Genomic DNA, 18,108 nt, shown 5'->3' with positions numbered 1-18,108 from the left:
TGTGTTCCACTCTTCTTCAAACACCTGCCAATCATGCATTCTCAGGTCTGAAATCTAAGACCCCTTTCCTCCTGTGTCCAAAAATGGCTTACCCACCCCATGTCCCTCGCTGTCTCCAAAACTGTTGTGCCTATGTGAATTCCCTAAGCACAGGTATTAAAACTTTAATTTTTGTCCTGTTAATCCGTCTATTAGCTCAGTTTAGAAGAATTTAGAAGGTGGGAGGAAACGTATTAATATATTTTTTTAGCCTCTACGTACCCCCAAACTTACTGGCTTAAAACAATAACATTTCACTCTCCCTGGTGGTTTCTGGGGGTCAGGAGTTTGGGAAGGGTCCGAGGATGCTGGCTCGGGGTCTCCCACGCCACTGTGGTCAGACAGTGGCTGGAGCTGGAACAGGGGTCGGGGCTGGCCAGGCAGTTGGCTCTTCATACGTCCTCAGGGCATGTCCGGTGGGTGGGTTGGGCTTCCTCACCGCACGGTGGCCGCAGGGCAGTGGGGCTGCTCACCTGGCTGTCCAGGGCTCTGATGCAAATGGTCTGGTGAGCAAAACAGAAGCTACTTGACCTTCTGACCCAGCCTGGGAAGTAATGGAGCATTACCATCGTCTCTCTCAAGCTCGTCCAGATGCAAGAGGACAGAACGTGGACCCACTCTTTGATGGGAAGAGAGTCAAAGACCCATTAGGGGAAGAGCATGTTGACTGGGAGATTTTGCAGCCATTGTGGGAGATTTGATCTGCCACAGCGAGGAAGGGGTGGGACTGAAATCAGAATGCGGAAGGCTCACTGCAGGGCGTTGCCCGAGGACACAGGAGCCCGGACCTATGACCCTTTGCAAATACAAAATGGCTGTGCTCTCTGCTGTGGCAGAAGCACCACAAGCTGGGGGCGGGGAGGCTAAAGCAACAGAAATGTATTCTCCCCTGGTTCTGGAAGCTGGAAGGCTGAGATCAAGGTGTCGGCAGTGCCACGCTCTCTCTGAAGGCTCTCAGGGAGGATCCTTCCTTGCCTCTTCCAGCGTCTGGGGGTTGCCTGAAATCCGTGGTGTCCCTTGGCTTATGGACACAGCACTCCAACCTCTGCCTCTGTTTGTACGTGGCTTTCTCCCTGCATGTCTGTCTGCGTCTGTGTCTCTCACCTTTTCTTACAAGACACCAATCATATTGGATTTAGGGCCCACCCTACTCCAGTATGACCTCATCTTAACGAATTATATCTGTAAAGATCCTATTTCCAAATAAGGTCACATTCAGAGGCTCTGGGAGGCCAAAATTTGGTGGAACATTGTCCAGCCCAGTATAATGCTCTTTCTATCTTTCTTTCTTTCTTTCATTTTATTTATTTTTAGAGAGAGGGGAAGGGAGGGAGAAAGAGAGGGAGAGAAACATCAAAGTGTGGTTGCCTCTCGAGTGCCCCCTATTGGGGACCTGGCCTGCAACCCAGGCATGTGCCCTGACTGGGAATCAAACTAGTGACCCTTTGGTTCGCAGGCTGGCACTCAATCCACTGAGCCACACCAACCAGGGCTATAATGCTCCTTTTTGATTTTCCTGTGACACCTAGCTACTTTCTAAGCCCCTCACATTGCTCCACACAGCTTTTTAAATGGGGGAACACACCTCTGGGTCCCCAACTGGGCCCCTGCTGCTAGCCTTGGAGGGCCTGGGACTCTGAGCCTGCGTAGGGATGGCTGACTTCACCAGGGAGCCATGCTGGGACAAGAGCCAGCCAGAGGGCCTCCGGTGCCTTGCTGACGCCTCCCCCCTTTCTGATGGTGAGGCTGTCACAGGACCTGCTTCCTGCACACCCGGCCCCGCTCCTGTCTGACCCTCCCCAGGCACAGAGTGTCCTCTCTTGGAGCAGCTCTATTAATACCCCTCATGTGGACATTCTGGGACAGCCATTCATGATCTCGTCCTCACGGGTTCCCCCCACTCCACGCCATTCATGAATGTGACCCCCCAGGCTTGACTGGCTGTCCTGCGCACTGGCTCTGCTCTCTGCTCCTTCCCTCCCCCCTTCTCCATTCCCAGGGTGTCTGTAGGATCTCAGCCACTGCCTGCTTGCTCTCCACAATGATCCCCATGCTTGAGAGGCTGCCGCATGCGTGCCGTGCTCTAAATGAGCCACGTCTGCCTGGACATGTGCACTCCCGGGGGCTGTGACGGGAAAGGTGCCCCCCGCAGGTGTGCGAGCAATGGCGTGAAGCTGTTCTTTGACCTTCACGTAAGGAGCATTGCTTCCACGAGGAGGCCTGGTTCTAGCCTCCCGCCCCTCGTGACAAAGACAGTGGAGGGTCTCCTGGTCACACAGACCTGTGAGCACACTCATAGCCTGTAATTCAGTGCATTGCACTCTCGGGCCTGTATCTTGAGCAAAATTTCTGAAACAGTGGTTCTCCACCCAGTGCAGTTTTATCCCCCTCAGAGGACATTTGGCACTGTCTGGGGTCCTGTTTGGTCGTCACAGTTTGGTCTGCCAGGAATGCTGCTAAGTACACAGGACAGCCCTGCCTGCCACCCCAGCAAAGATTTATATGGTTTCAAATGTCCACAGGGTCTGGGCTGAGGAACCCTGATCTAAGGACAAAAAGCCCTGGCTGGTGTGGCTCAGTGGATTGAGCGCGGGCCCATGAACCGAAGGGTTGCCAGTTCAATTCCCAGTCAGGGCACATGCCCAGTCTGGGTTGTGGGCCAGGTCCCCAGTGGGGGACACATGAGAGGCAACCACACATTGATGTTTCTCTCTCTGTCTCTCTTTTTCCCTCCCTTCCCTTCTCTCTAAAAATAAACAAATAAAATCTTTTTAAAAAAAGGACAAAAGCCTACATATTTATAGATTTTCATAGCAGCACAATTTAAATTAACATCTAGACACTATCAAATTCAAGGTGATGATATTAGGAATATTAAATTCCGTATAAAATGGCCATTTAGGGAGGTACATATGCCAGCTTATTAGCAATATTGAGAAGCGTATTAAAATGATCTGTAGGATTATATACATTTATACACACACACACACATATACGAATTCCTCAAGTGATTGAACATAAAGCTACTACATGACCCACCAGTTCCACTCCCCAGTAAATACCCAGGAGGTGAAAGTGTACGTTCACACAAGAACTTGATCATAAGTGTTCCTGGCGGTATGGTTCATAGTCGCCTGCAGCGGAAGCAAGCCTGGTGCTCATCAGTGGATGAATGGATAAACAAAACGCGGTCTGCCCACACAACGGAACAGTACTCGACGGTAAAAAGCATGAAATACTCATACGTAATGCTACAACCGTGACAATCGCAGGCTGAGGGAAAGGAGCCAGAACACAAACGGTCACATCGCGCATGATCCCCTGTACATGAAATGTCTGGAACAGGCATAGTGAGAAACCACTAGGAATTGCGCCCAGGGGAAGGAGTGGCAGCCCCATGACCATCCCTAAGTTGGAAGCATCTGGGGACGGAGGGAGCTGGGGCAGAGGCAGGTGCCGCCCCCAAGTGACAGGGCAGGGCAGAGCTGGCAGAAAACCACCCCGACCTTCCTCTTTTCTCTTACTCCCCCTGAATTTTGCTGCTCCCCTGCTATTGGCTGAATCCCATGGGAAGCTAGAGAACACATTAGCCCGTCCACGTTCACGTAAGCCCTAAAATCAGCCTCTGGGACCCTGAGCAGGGTGGAGAGGATGAAGGGCAGAGCTGGAGATTTCCAGCACAAAAGGCAGCTATCAGGCCCTGGCCAGGTAGCTCAGTTAGGTAGAGCATCATCCCAATATGCCAAGGTTTCAGGTTCGATCCCCAGTCAGGCCAGGGCACATACAAGAATCAACTGGTGAATGCATAAATAGGTGGAACAACAAATTGATGTTTATTTCTCTCTCTCTCCCTTCCTCTCTCTCTCTCTAAAATCAATCAAGAAAAAAATATTTAAAAAGGCAACTCCAACTTATTAAGGAAATATGTCCATCAGATGGATTCATTGAGTTGATACATGTAAACACACAAGGTCAGCAAAGAATGCAAATGTCACCACGCATGCCCTGCACCTTCAACATCACTAACAGCCAGAGAACACAACCAATGAATTACCCGTGAGCCTCAAACACCAGATTCCAGCAGAGCCACTTTGCCGTTGCCAGTCTGTGGATGAGAGCCGCAGGGGAGGGAGGCTTAAAGGATGCAGGGAAGAAAACAAAAAGGAAGGAGGAAGGAGGAGGCGGAAGAGAGGGCGGAGCAGGAGAACATAGAGGTCACAGGTGAAATCAGTCCCAGAAAGCTCAAGTCCCCCTGTCAAATACTGAACGTGGGTGTGGGACTTGGCAGCTCACAGCACCAGCTGCAGGGAAGGGGCTTTGAGAGGGGGCAGGCTACAGCAGGCAGCCTCGACAAGGCAGCACTTCTGGGAAGGAATCCAACCAACAGTTGTAGTAGCTTATTTCCAAGATGGCTGTGGGGGAGGGGGCCCTGGCAGGCCCCAGGCTGGCGGTATGAGCTGCCAGGTGCAGCCCTCTCTGTGGCCAAGGGCCACTCTGCTGCTCCCCTGGCTACTGCAAGGGGGTCAGACAGGGGCCTCAGCGCCCTTGAAGGTGGGCGGGCGGTGGGGACAGGCGCTGTATCAGCATCTACGTCAACCCAGGGGAGGGGGCTGCGATTGCATCTGTTTTTCTTTCTACACTGGATGCTCCTCAAAGGTGGGGTTTGTCCGGCCCAGACTGTGTGTTCACCTCCAGAAGAAAGCTTCGTTTTACCTGCACGGTTCCATTTCGTCCTCACAGCAACCCTGTGAGGTGGACATGAAGAAACTCGAGCCCTGGCTGGGTGGCTCAGATGGTTAGAGTGTCGTCCCCATACACCAAAAGGTTGCGGGTTCGATCCCCAGTCAGGGTGCATACAGGAGTCAGTAAATGGATGTTTCTCTCTATCTCTCTCCCTTCTTCTCTCTAAAATCAATCAATAAATATATCCTCGGGTGAGGATTTAAGAAACAAAGAAAGAAGCCAGAAGAGAGAAGCAGCAACTGCCAGAGCTCACAGCAATAGCAGAAGGTTAAGGCGGCATTGTAGCCAGAGTCAGAGCTCCAGACTGCTGGGACCCCACGCCTTCGACGCATGAAGGGCCTTCTCCCTTCCTCTGCAGGCAGCACCCAGGGTTTGACACTGGATGCTGCCACCACACTGTCACCACAGCCACCCTGGCTGCATGCTCACTGAGTGCCAGGCACTGCGCACTGTTCTCCCGCCTGCCAAGTGTACCCCTCATTTGCTTCTTGGGTGGTAATGCTGAGTTGTGGGTGGTCCGATCAGCTCCATTTGAAGGGAGTGGTAAGCGCATGGCATACAGTAGGCACTCAGCAGACATTTGTGGGGGTAACCTGGTGTGAGAGCTGATTGATGATGTATTGTTATTCCCTGGACAGAAGGCCCTGGAATGATGTGGATTCCGTCTTTGCCTTCCCCCAAGCCCTCCCCTACACCCGGGCAGGTAGCAGCTTTGTCACCGTGTTTGCGCTTCGTTGTTCCCCCCAGCCCTGGGGGGACTTCATTTCTCCTCGGATACAAGGACAAACTCTCACAGGTGTTCAAATTCTTTGGCTCCTTCCACACTGGCGTGGGCTTCTGCTGACGTCCTTCCCTCCCTTTTGGTGCCTGCAAGGAGGGGACATCTGTCCACTTTACAGAAGAGCTCAGCGCGGCTCAGGCTCAGTACGGTCGCTCTTGACAGGCGCTGGCTGAAGAACGCTGTGTTGCTCTTGACCTTCGCCCCATGACATCCCGCGTGTGGCACTCCCTGCATCCTCGCGGCAACCCACAGACCCAGCTCCACACTTGGCTGGATTTTTTGTCTCTCTCTCTGCCATTAACTGTTGCGTTTTCTTTCTGCAGTGTGTGTGCACGTGTGTGTACACAGACACACTGCCCCGGTCCCCAGAATTTTCCCAGCACTGGCCATCTTTGTATGCCTTTACCCTCTCTCATCTTCGCCGGCAAAATGCAGACCTTTGCCCAAGTTCCCAGACTTCCCCCCACAGGCACACAGCTACCAGACTTACCCCCCACTCACAGCTCGGCTCTCTGTAACTTCAGAGAGGAAGACACGCTCATCTGGTTTCATTTCATTTTATTTTTTAGAGTGGAAACACCTTTCCTTCACCCTGGCAGTGATTAAGAGCTTCAGGTCTGAAGTCGGACTAGCTGGATTGGAATCCAGGCTTTACCACCTGTCAATGGTGTGACCCAAAGAAAGTAAGTTAATTCCTCTGAGCTCAGTTTCCTCATCTGAAAGCTGAGGAACAGTAACGGTACTTTTCTCATTCCACACCTGGCAGGTGTTCGTTTTGTTTTTTGGGCAAGATTTCCTTACAAGTGGCCGCTTCTGCCCCTCAACGCCCATTTCTCCACTTCTGTTGCCTCCTCTCTCCCTCCCTGGACAGCACAGCTCCCCCATCCTGCTGCTCGCTAACACCAGTCATCTGGATGGGGCGGCAGCACCGGTCACACACACTTTCAGGGGACTCGATCTGCTGGGTCTCTTCCCAGGGCGTGTCCTTGGGACGACATTTCTAATCCCAGATGACAGGTCCAAGCTGCCTGCTGGTGGGAATGAGGTCAGAGATGACCAGATGAAGGAGGCGTTGGGGGGCACTCCTCACACCTCTGGTAAATCCCATCTTGCAGTTGTCCCTGCTTTTCCCATAGGTGCTGGCCTGGTGAAGGAGAGGAAATGTTGGCGCCTGGAGGAGGTGTGACAGAAGGCATTTCAGGATGACTTCATCTCTAGGCCTCCCTCTCAAAATTCCAGCCAAATCAGCTCTGTCCTTTCAGGGTTGGAAGCAGGGTCAGCATTCCAGAAGTTCCTTGTCATACCCAGACGTTTAATCAGGTGACATTGGACAAGTAGCCTCCTAGGGAAGGGGCTCGTGGGAGGGTCAGGAGGAATCTTGTCCCCGCCCACGCTTGCCTTTCAGGCTAGACCTGTGTTACTGGAGCAAGACCTCTTGCTTTAAATTTGCTCTGGGCGATCAGAACCACGGACAGCGATCAGGGCGCACAGGAGCCCCACAGGCTGGCCAACGAACTGGCGCTGGGAAGAAGACAGGTTGTATGGGTCGGGTGTTGGCTGGGGCTGTTTGCGGAGTCACTGGGTGTGCCTCACACTTGTGTCCTCGCCGCAGGGGCCTTGGTACCCTGGAGTTCTCCCTTCCCGCTCCAGGAATGGCTGGAGGTAGGGAGGGAAGGGAAAAACGTCATGTAAAGGTCCAGGATTTTTGCAGGAAGGTAGGAAGTGGGGGGTGAGGGACCCGTTGGTGTGACCCATGCACCCCATGTGTGCTCTCGCCCCAGCCAGGCTCACTTCTATACAGGTCCTGCTCTCCGCAGCCTCCACCCCCTGGCAAGTACGGGTGGCAGGCACTGAGGGCGGAAATGCGGCCGATTACTCAGAGATAACCTTGGAGGGCAGAAAGGCAGGCACCCAGGCCAGGGATAAAAGGCCGTGGATACCTCAGGATCCAGAGGAGCCCCTGTGGACCCGGAGGAGGTGAGACCAGAACCAGGACACAGCAGCTGAAGGGCAGCAACCTCTGCCCACCTCTCTGGCAACATGGACCCACAGATGGGGCTGTTCAGGGCACTCTTTCTGCTTTTGTTCCTTCGCCTGTCACTGCTAGGAGGTTGTCCCACCTTGGACCTGTCTCAAGATGACAACAGAAGTGAAAAGGTCTCTACCTGCTATCACAAGAGGTCCTTTGAGAATCCGAAAGTGGCAAGATGGGGAGCCAGGACCCTGTACCCACAGTTGTCGGTTCCCTTGGGTGCCATCAAGGATGGTTGAGCTCAGGGGAGGGTCCCTGAGGCTTGGGCTATTCTCCTCCCCCCATTGCAGGAGCCGCTGAGTTGTATTCCAGAGCCACAGAGGGCCCCGGAGCCTCAGACGACCCCAGAGCCCCTGCAGCAAGGACACAGTTCTGAAGAAGCCAGGAAGACCAAGCAAGCAGCTTCTGCTGGTGGCCTTGGGCCTCATGACAATGTCCTCCAGACCCTGTGGGGACTACAAAGCCCCAAGGAGATGCCTGCCTTGGGCTGCTTCGGGAGGAAGATAGATCGGATTGGCTTTGGTGGCTTGGGCTGCAAGAGTGAGCTCCCTACCTGTCAGCTGGCCACCCCCACCCATTCCCAGGGGTTCCACCATTGGAGTCACTCTGGGTTTGTTGTCTCTGGGGACCACAGTCTGAGGAAGGGACCCCTGGGCACCACTCCCTGTTGCTGACAGTCCTCAGGGCCAAGGAATGCCTTTCTGGGAGTATTTCCTGTGGGCACCATTCATTACCAAGCCCACGAGACCCACCTATCTTGTTTGTATCCATCTGCTGCATCTGTGATCAAAAGGGCAGAATTGCTTTAGGGTGGAACTCAGTGGAGTCTGGCAGCCCGTCCTTGGGCAGAATGATCCCTAAATGCTTTCCTCCCGGTTTCCCTCAACTGTCTATAGCTGCAGAGGCTGAGGCCAAGATCATCAGGGTAGCCACAGTCCTGTTGACAGAGGAGGAAACCGAGTCACAGCGAGATGGAGTATTCCGATACTCCGAATGACCAGACCAGCAGAGGATGAGAGTGGGGTGAGGTGGTGGCGGTAGCTGGGGTGGCACAGGGTGAGGGGAGGCTCAGGTCCTGCCTCAGTCTCCCCCCCAACACCACCATCACCCTCTCTCTTCCCCCCACAGGGCTGAGGAGCCATTGACAGGAAGTCCTGGCAGCAGACTGATTTCCCATCAACCCCCTGGTCCCCTTTGAAGTGCCTCCTATTTATTTACTATATTTTTAATTTGATTGCTTTATATAAGCCAGCTCTTACCTTTGAGCACAAATTTTCCAGGAGATAAAGTCAACATTAAAGCTCTTTCTTTTGAAACTAATTTGTCTCATTGCATTCAAGATAATTCATCATTTCAAAAAAAATTAAAAAGAAAACAGCAAAAAACCCCCAAACCCAACTCTGTGTTTCCTGGGAGGTCCCAAAGGCGTCTCGATGGTGGGGTGAGGGTATAAGCCTCCAGGGCTGGTCATCGGGGTGGGGGGCTTTCTTTTCTTTAAGGTTTTTCGTGCTCCGAAATGTCCAGAAATACCTCAAGCAATGGAGACACTTCCCAGAAACGGCTTTTCAGAGCCCGGCAGGTGCACCCTGGAAACGGGCTCTGAGGTTTCAATGCAACGTGAGGCTGCGTGTCCAAGGGTTTGCCGCGCTTGCTCGTGTCTGCCCGCCTTTCTGCGAGAGGCACTGTCCCCGGAGTTCATTGTCTCAGAGACTGGAGGTGGGAGGTGGGATGTGTGTGTGTGTGTGTGTGTGTGTGTGTGTGCGTGTGACTGTCTTGCACTCCTGAATAGGAGTGAGCCCTCTATCCTGCCTCAAGCCTGGGATTCCTGATGTCATCTGAAAGGTGCCTTCAAAACCCTAAGATTTAAAGTACTTTAATTTCCCAAACCCACAAGCTTAGAAGTGTGGGATGACAGGTCCAGCATTTCAGGGTGCCCCTCGCCTGGGCTTTGCATCATCACCTTTTGTCGGCCCTAGAGAGGGAAGCCCCTCATTCTCAGTCAGAAAAGGAGACAAGCACCAGCATCCCACCCTGTGGCCTCGGTCAGCGGGGAGTCCTGGTCGGGGCCACTGCCCTGTGTTCTGGGGGCCCCCCTTCCCCTGTCACCTACATTCCAGGCATCTGAGGCCACACCACTGAATCTGCCCCTGCTTTTCAGGTTTTGGGGGCCATACTTTTGTGATCCAACTCAAGAAAGGCTACAGGACTGTTATCCCCATTTCATGGGTGAGAAAACAGAGACCTAGGAAAACAAAGCACCCTGCCTGTCAGCATGCGGCCACTCAGCGCCAGTGCTGGGGTTTGAGAGCGGCTCAGAGCCTGCGCTCGCTCCTGGAGCTGTGGGCCTGGAACTGCGCTCTCAGCCGGTCTGCTCACCCGCTGATGTTTCTTTGAGGGAGAGGGAACTGGAGGCTGTGGGTCTCTGTGCTGTTTCTCATTTGAACCCACTGTGCACCAGAGATTATAGGTATCTAATGACATCTCTTGAGATTCAAAAAATGAGGTTTGAGGCTCTGGCCAGGTAGCTCAGTCGGCTACTGAGCGAATGCCTCCCGATGCTCTAAGGTTGCAGGTTCAATCCCTGGTCAGGGCACATACACAAAGCAACCAGTGAGTGCGTAAATAAGCGCCACACCCAAGCAAAGTTTCCGTTTCTCTCTTCCTCAAGTCAATCACTAAATTAAATGCATTAAAAATAAAATAAAAATGAGGTTTTAAGAGCAACTTATTTGCAATAAAATATGAGCCATCTTTGCCTAATGCTTCTGACAACAACTCTGCAAAGTAAAAAGTCTTATCACCTCCCATTTTACAGATGGGGAAACCGAGGCACAGAGAGGCGATGTAACTCACTGAGGGTCACCAAATTGGTACATGGCAGAGACAAGATTCAAGCTCACCCAGACCGGCCCTGGCACCGGGGCCCCTAACCACTGCACTACCTGGCCCCTCCCAAGTCAGGGAGTTAGGTTTGCTGGGGGGATGGCCATTTCCCCTCCCAATCGCACCCCTCAGGTCAACCTTTGGTGCCATTGCCACCTTTCCTCTCTGCTCAGGTGATGATGATAAACCCCTCCCGGAACACCCACTCCCCAAACCCTGCCACCAAGTGAGTCTGCTCTCCCATAAGTGGGGCTCAGGTAGTGGAGTCTGTTTGCGTGATACAGAGGCATCCGGTTATCAGGCCTTTCCAGGAAAGAGGACCCTAAAGCAACTACGAAGGAGCCAAACCTGACTGCTGGAGGGGGGACGGTGGGTGGCATGAGGCACCCAGTGGAGCCATGTCTCCAGGAGCTCCCTCGGTGTTTGGTATCCGGGGGCAGCCTGGCAGCCTACACACCGTCTGTGGTGCCCCTGAAAGCCAGCCCCGTAACCTGTGACCATGGCCCCTTCAAACATGTCCCTCCCTGGCTCCCCTGTTACCGACCTCGTCCCGCAGAGAGGCGGCTGGATGGCACATGTCCATGGGTGTTGGCCACTTGAATCTTCCCAGAAAGACGTTGGTGAGCACAGGCCCAAGGAGGTCTAGCCTGTGCCTCCTTCAGCGCTGGAAGGAGGTTCAGTAGAGGGTAGACAGGCTTTGCTGCGCCTCCAAGGTAAGGTTCAGAAGTCAGGACAGTGTGGGGCCTGAACGCTGCGTCTGGTCACTGAGTCTGCGCTTGCCACCTTCTCCAGCAACTTGGAGCCCCTCTCCATCCCTCTGTGGCACTTTGACCCTTCCGAGAAGGATTGGAGGCAAGGGGGGAAATGCATTTTTTCCCTGCAGAACCAGGTCTAAACAAAATCATGAGCTTGGCCATTTGGCTTGGTGCCTGGTGTGGTTCTCAGCCTTCTGTCCCTGTGTCTGCAGGGTTTCTCGTGCACTGCCTGAGTTTTAATGACCAGTCCGATTCCACAGAGTGACCTGTTTCTGCCATGGGGTCGGGAACCAACCCCATGCAGCCGCCTGGACGTCCTGGAGAATTTCTGAACCCAAACTCCGTACCTCTCCTGGGACGTGGGCTCCCAGTCTTGTTCCCTGAGCTCTCTTGCCTCTGCTACGCACAGTCCCTGCCCTGCAGGCTACAGGGGCACAGGGGCCAGGCTGTCAGGCTGTCACTCCAACCGGCAGCAGCAGAGCCCACTTGGCTCCCCTGGGGTGAGCAGGAAGTGCTGGGGAGTTCACATCCACCAGGAGCAGGCTCAACCAACAGCTGGCAGAAGCTGGCATTTAAAGACCCAGAGCCCTCCGTTCACAGGTGGGATACATCTGACCCTGGCTCCCAGAGTTCTTTGTGGGGAGGGAGGGGGAACCTCCAGCTGCCCCAGGTGGTCACTGACTTCCTCCTTAACCCGGTCACTTCCCTACTCTCCTGATATTTCCTGGGATCCTCTCCAAAGGAAAATACTTTGGCTTGGATTCTTGTCTCAGGTTCAGGGGAGCCCAAACTAAGATACTCCTGACTGATTGAACCTTCACCTGGGGCCCCACCTTCAATGATTAGAGCCCCCGAATCTTCGTTGGCTCCCTTCTCTGGCTAAACCACCCAGGTGGCACCACGTCCACCCCACCCCCCTCCCCAGCACTTCCTGCACACTGTCCTTCACTCCCTGTTCTGGTTTAGACCCTCACTGCTCGTGGGGACATTGGCACACCAGTTCCCTAACTGACCTCTCCCCCCGGTGCCCCATCTGGCTCTCCCTGCATTGGGGAGAGAGCAGAACCTTGCTGCTTCAGCCGGAAGGTGACTCCCCATCCCTGTGAGGCCCCTGGGGAGGGCAAGGTGTAGCATTGGGTGTGGGGGGTTGTAGGAGAGGCGCTGAAGGCAAACGCATTGATCCAATCATTTAGAAATATTTTCTGTGCTAGGAGCTGGGCACAGAGGGGCCTGCAGCTGATTCATGAGCTGCCTCACACCTGCTCAGCCTCTGGCTTCCTGGCAAATGCAGCCCTGGCAATGGCTGGCCTGCCATTGGACCTGCTCTCCACCCCCTTGTACCACAGCCTCATCCTCCAAGCAGGGTCAACTGGCAGGGAGAGATTGCCAAGCCAGTTCATGGGTGGCCAGGAAACCGGGGTAGGGGAGGGATCTGTTCCCACCAGCTCCTTATCACGTCCCCGCCACTGCCTGAGGGAATGGGGTAACACAGCCCAGAAGTTCAGGAAAGACAATGGCCTGGATGGGGAGTGGGGTGAGGGGGGGGTGGACCCCTTTGACTGAAGATGAAAAGAAGCCCACAGATAAAGCACTTGTGCCATGGGTGGAATTACATCCCCCCTCCCAAAAGATACACAGAGGTCCCAAAGCCCAAGAACCTCCAAATGGGGCCTCATTTGGAAATAGGGCCATTGCCGAAGTAACTAGTTAGGATGAGTCACCCTGGAGTAGGGCGAGGCCCTAATGCACTGTGCTGGGCGTCCTTACAAGCAGAGAGACACATGGACTGGAAAGATGGCCATGTGGTGGTGGAGGCAGGGACAGAGTGACGCATCTGTAAGTGGGGGGAGCTGGCAGCCACCAGAAGCTGGACGAGGCCAGAAAGGACCCTCCCTTACAGGTTTCGGAGGGAGTGCAGGCCTGCCGACACCTTGATCTCAGACCTCTGGCCTCAGAACCAGAACCGTGAGACGAGACTTCTCCAGTTGTCAAGTGCCCCAGGCTGTGGTGCTTTCTTACAGCAGCAGCCCAGGGATCTGATGTGGTGCCCTCAGCCTTTGCTCTCCCCACAGACGGCTCCAGGAAGCCCCCTGGAGATGCTCTATGGCCAGGTGGTAACACATTGACTTATATTTTCTCTCTCTGTGTCCTTCCCTGGGGCTGGCAGCCTCTGGGACAGGCCAAGGGAGGCTTGTGTCCTGGTGCCCATGTTTTCTGTGTGGGCAGGACCTGGGGACCCACTTTTCATGAACACAGAACCACAAGCACGATGGGAGGCCACGTCTAAGATTAGGCTACAGAGAGACGGTGGTTTGCCTCATCTCTCTCTGTCTTTACCTAAAGAAAGTCAGCGGCATCTCTGTAAAGAGGCCCACGTGGCAAGGACCAGAAGGCTGCCAGCAGACACAGCAGGGAGGCTGCAAGCAGATTCTGCAGCCAAGCCTGGAGATGACCGCAGCCCCGGCCAACATCTTTTACTTTTATTTTTATATTGATTTTAGAGAGCTAGAGAAAGAGAAAGGTTGATTTGTTGCCCCACTTATTGATGTATGCATTGGTTGATTCTTGCATGTGCCCTGACCAGGGATCAAACCTGCAACCTTGGTGCATTGGGAGGACACTCTAACCAAGTGACCTCCCTGGCCAGGCCGTGGCCAGCCTCTTAACGGCAGCCAGTGAGCCCAAGCAAGAAGCACCCCGCTAAGCAGGGCCACATCCCTGATCCACAGAGACTATCAGATGGTAGACAGGTGCTGCTTTAAGTTGCTAAGGTTTGGGGTAGTTTGTCACACAGCAATAGTTAACTGATACACTACCTCACTTCCTTTGATCTGGAACCCCCATAAAGCTTTAGCAAATGAGTTTCTCCTTGGGCTTTGTGTTCTAGGGAATCTGCTCCCACCTCCCATCCTGGGGGGCCTCCATATTGTACCAAAGAAACAGAACAGCATTTTCAAGGTCAGAAGCAACCATCCCTAAACCCATTTCTCCCAACTGGGGCTTCTACTTTAGCCACTTGGGCCTGACAGGCTCAGGCCATGCCTGTGATGGGCTTTTCATCCCAGGTATGCATACGTGTGACATCGCTGGGCCTGATGGCTCCCCAAAGCAGCCCGCAGCATCCCCGTGATCCCTCTGGAGGGTCATGAAGCCAAGCTCGGCTAGAAACTGGAGGTGCCCCAAGTCTGGGTCCTGCCACCACTTACAATGCCCATTCCGTACATGACTAACCCGACTCTTTCCAGTAATAAGGGAATAAAGCCTTTTGATTTTTCAACCAGTGGGAGAGGAGGGGGCGGGTCGGGTTATCTGTGCCTTTTGCTTTTCCTCTCTCTCACTTCATACAGCCTGGCTCCTGAATACCCCACCGAACATTACTTCTCCACGCACACAGCCCAAAGCTGACAGGAGGGGGGAAGCGAAGAGAAACTTTACATCAAGCCATTTTGTGTTTGTTTCAGGCTCAAATCAAAGGCTTTAATGAGATTTGGGGTATTACGTGTGTTTGGGAATTGTTGTTTTCTCTGGGTCCAGTTAGTGCAGGACGGGGTGTTGGTTCTATACGAAGTCCTCCAGGCAGCTAAACGGAATATTCTTTTTGTTGCCAACCCCTTCTGCAAACGAACAAACAAAGCAAGCCCTGGCTAACAAGAAATTCTCTTTCTGGAACCTTGGATGGGACTTCTGCTTCTCCTTGGGCCACCTGCAGACTTCAGACGTGGCTCAGGACGGAGCGGCAGCCTGCGTGCTTGGAGGCCACCTGCCACGATGCCCTTCCAGAAGTCTTCGCCAGCATCAAAGGCTTGTCTTAAAGGGCATCTCCAGGAGACGGGCCGTGTGACGCACGCAGCTGGGAGCACCACTTCCTCCCAGCGTGGCTGCTCACTGAATCCTCTTGGCTAATAATAACCCTGCCAACCAAGCAATTAAGCTCTGAGCACATGCCAGGGGCTCGTCAGGATGTGATGGCCCTTGGCCGCCAGAGCTCCTACTCGGAACTGTAGCCGTTAGGATTTCACGTTGAGTCTGCCTGACCTGAATCACTTCCTGAAGAGCGCTCCTTTCTCCTTCCGTCTTAGCATAAAACCACCCTAGGCACCTCTCGGGAGATCTTGCCACATCCGGCCGGATGTCCTGTCCTTGATATCTGATTAGCCAAGGAGTGAGCACTGCGGGGGAGGGGCCTGGCCAACATGCACTGGTCATTAACACGCATTTCCTGAGCTCCTGTGGAGATGGGCTTGGGTGTGTCAACAGATTGTGGAGGTTGGAGGTAGCACTTTTTTTGAGACAGTCCACACACATGGCCTTGTGAAGCATACAAAGCTCCAGCCTCTGGGCAGCGGGGAGGTGAGAGGCTGCTCGGAGGCGGCCCGAGAGACAGGGAATAGGGGTGTATTTCACCAGGGACAGCACCTAAGGGGCTTGTCAGGAACCGTCCTGCTGAGCAGCAGCGTATTGGTGAAATGGGTGTTGGTGTCAGCCCCCAGGTTCAAGTCCTAGTTCTGCACTCATGACCTTGAGCAAGTGACCTTCGTGCTTCGTCTCAGTTCTGCTCCTCTGTGAATGGGAACACTATTCCCCACCTCCAGGGGACATTGCAAGCTTCAAACTCAAAGAATCTGAGCTTCTAGGAGCAGTGAGATGCAAACAGGCATTCTCTCAGGGCCCGTCACCCCCAACACCTCAGAGGGACTGTGGGGGAGAAGGGCGGGCGAGCTCTGCAGAGGAACAACTGTGCTCCCCCACCTTTTCTTGGTGTTCATGTTTGGGAGCTGAATTCTTGGGATATTCATCACACTCGGATCCTGGCTGACTTGGTACTCTGAAAAATAACTCGCTTTTCACCTGATTGGTGAGAGTGACAGCCAAGCCAGGGCAGCCCGGTTGGAGGGAGAGGTTCTGCCCTCGGGTCCGTCCGATGAGTCAGGTGTGAGGTCAGCTCGAGCATCTGGACTAATTTGTCCCCAGCATCCGGCTGCCTGCCATTTCCTCCTCTCCCACCCTTATTTGGAGCCCTGACAGCTGAGCCGTAAACCAACTGGGTGACCAAACCGTCACCCTCCTCCGCTTCCCGGCATGGGTCCTGTTGCCCGGGAGAAAGAAGCCGGAGGCATCGCAGCCAGATAACCAAGGACTCTTTTTTGCTCTTCTCACACCTTTGAAGTGGGAACCTCTTGAGGCAAATCAACAAGAATGTGGCTCTTGCAGCCTAGGTTCCTGGGGCTGGCTGGGGCTGCTCCAGGTGGAGGGGCTGTGAAGGGCTCTGCTGGACTGATAACTTTAAAAGGGCATCTTCTGCTGGCTCCTCACTTGGCCACTTTATCGCTGCAAGTGACAGAATGGGGAGGGTTCTGTCCCTCTTGCGCTCTTGGAGAGCCGGGGGGTTATAAAAAGGGGAGGCGCAGGGCAGCTGGGAGACAGAGACAGACGACGGTGACGGTCGGTAGAGGGAAGCCAGAGAGGAGAGAAAAGGCAGCAAGCGGCAGACCACTCCTTGACCGACACCAGCATGGGCTCCTTCTTCACCATCACTGTGAGCTTCCTCCTCTTTCTGGCATTTCAGCTCCCAGGGCAAAGCAGAGCCAACCCTGTGTACAGCTCCGTGTCCAATGCTGACCTGATGGATTTCAAGGTAGGGTCAGGAAGGGGGCATGGTCTGGGGCCAGGGGGCTTTGTGACACTGCCTGTCAGTGAGCCTCTTTCTTTCCCATGTTTTCCTTCTGTAAAGAATTTGCTGGACCATTTGGAGGACAGGGTGCCTACAGAAGATGAGCTCATGCCCCCACAAGTACTCACTGGGCAGAACGAGGAAGCTGGGGCAGCTCTCAGCCCCCTCCCTGAGGTGCCCCCCTGGACTGGGGAGGTCAACCCAGCCCAGAGAGATGGGGGTGCCCTTGGGCGGGGCCCCTGGGACTCCTCTGAGAGATCTACCCTCCTGAAAAACAAGCTGAGGGCGCTGCTCGCCGCTCCGCGGAGCCTGCGGAGGTCCAGCTGCTTTGGGGGCAGGATGGACAGGATTGGAGCCCAGAGTGGACTGGGCTGCAACAGCTTCCGGGTAAGAGGAACTGGGGATGGACACGGGGTGGGGAGGAAGGAAATTGTGGTTTTGATGAGTCTCACACACACCCCGTCATAGAATACCACCAGGGGATGCCTTTGGCAGGAAAGGGGCCAGCAAAGAAGCTCACTCCCTTGCAAATTTCTGCCCCCACTTGGTGGGTGTCCCATGAATGTAGGGCCAATGGCATCATCCTTAGCTTGCTAAGAAAATTCTGAGAAAAAGAAGTGACTCCCGTGAGCACTGGGTACTTATATGTTCATGGGGCCAGGGGACCTTCATCCTGATTGGCAGGTCATGCTCCTCCCCAGAACTGTCAGATCCCAAAGGTCAATGGAAATGGACCCGGGCTGACCTTACAAGCTTCTCATGAGCAACTCGCTTATCAGTTCATGCAACTCAGGGAGTCGTCAGGCTAAGGGGGGCTGGTGGGAAGCGAGCACAGTCCCATGAAGCTGTGAAGGGCATTTATTTTTTACATGCCCAGCACAGCGAGGACACCGAGCCAGGCCAAACATGTCTGTGTTTCCTTTGTAGTACCGAAGATAATGGCCAGGCCTGGGCAGACTTCAGAGGCCCGCGTCCCCTGGGGTCTTTCGCTCAACTTTGTACCATCTCATTGCCATCAAGTTGAGTGGTGACGAGCACCCTGTTCGAGCTGCAGCTGCCTGTCCACATTTCTCACCTTTTATGCTAAATGTAGATGAAGTGGTTTAACTGTGGCTTCCCCGCCTTTCCCACCCCGTGCATTAACATTGTAGGGTAAACCCTCACCTGTGATTGAAAGGTTTGCAAACGAATAAACTTCAGCACC

General features: G+C 54.0%; 2 protein-coding genes across 2 annotated transcripts; both read left to right on the top strand.

Annotated features, from left to right (window-relative positions):
- The first annotated feature begins 7,042 nt into the window (after nt 1-7,042).
- On the top strand, nt 7,043-8,884 carry NPPB (natriuretic peptide B). The gene is made up of 5 exons (XM_045190947.1): nt 7,043-7,099; nt 7,345-7,720; nt 7,886-8,135; nt 8,492-8,618; nt 8,724-8,884. The coding sequence occupies exons 2-4, from the start codon at nt 7,604-7,606 to the stop codon at nt 8,590-8,592; spliced, it is 468 nt and encodes a 155-aa protein (XP_045046882.1). The 5' UTR covers nt 7,043-7,099; nt 7,345-7,603; the 3' UTR covers nt 8,593-8,618; nt 8,724-8,884.
- A 7,725-nt stretch (nt 8,885-16,609) lies between these two features.
- Nucleotides 16,610-18,108, top strand: NPPA (natriuretic peptide A). The gene is made up of 3 exons (XM_024554929.4): nt 16,610-16,868; nt 16,965-17,291; nt 17,832-18,108. Exons 1-3 carry the CDS (start codon nt 16,746-16,748, stop codon nt 17,841-17,843), a joined length of 462 nt encoding a protein of 153 aa, XP_024410697.1. The 5' UTR covers nt 16,610-16,745; the 3' UTR covers nt 17,844-18,108.

The sequence above is a fragment of the Desmodus rotundus genome, chromosome 3 (assembly GCF_022682495.2).
Source record: "Desmodus rotundus isolate HL8 chromosome 3, HLdesRot8A.1, whole genome shotgun sequence".
In the NCBI taxonomy this organism is placed as follows: Eukaryota; Metazoa; Chordata; class Mammalia; order Chiroptera; family Phyllostomidae; genus Desmodus; species Desmodus rotundus.
Note: the sequence above shows the minus strand (reverse complement) of the source record. Positions and strands in the feature narration are given on the sequence as shown.

Excerpts from the sequence above, each read along its gene's own strand:
- NPPB (XM_045190947.1), top strand. The coding sequence starts at position 7,604 with ATGGACCCACAGATGGGGCTGTTCAGGGCACTCTTTCTGCTTTTGTTC. Across the intron at positions 7,721-7,885 it reads ATGACAACAGAAGTGAAAAG|GAGCCGCTGAGTTGTATTCC; the intron begins GTCTCTACCTGC and ends CCCCCATTGCAG. Across the intron at positions 8,136-8,491 it reads TGGTGGCTTGGGCTGCAAGA|CTGCAGAGGCTGAGGCCAAG; the intron begins GTGAGCTCCCTA and ends AACTGTCTATAG.
- NPPA (XM_024554929.4), top strand. The coding sequence starts at position 16,746 with ATGGGCTCCTTCTTCACCATCACTGTGAGCTTCCTCCTCTTTCTGGCA. Across the intron at positions 16,869-16,964 it reads CTGACCTGATGGATTTCAAG|AATTTGCTGGACCATTTGGA; the intron begins GTAGGGTCAGGA and ends CCTTCTGTAAAG.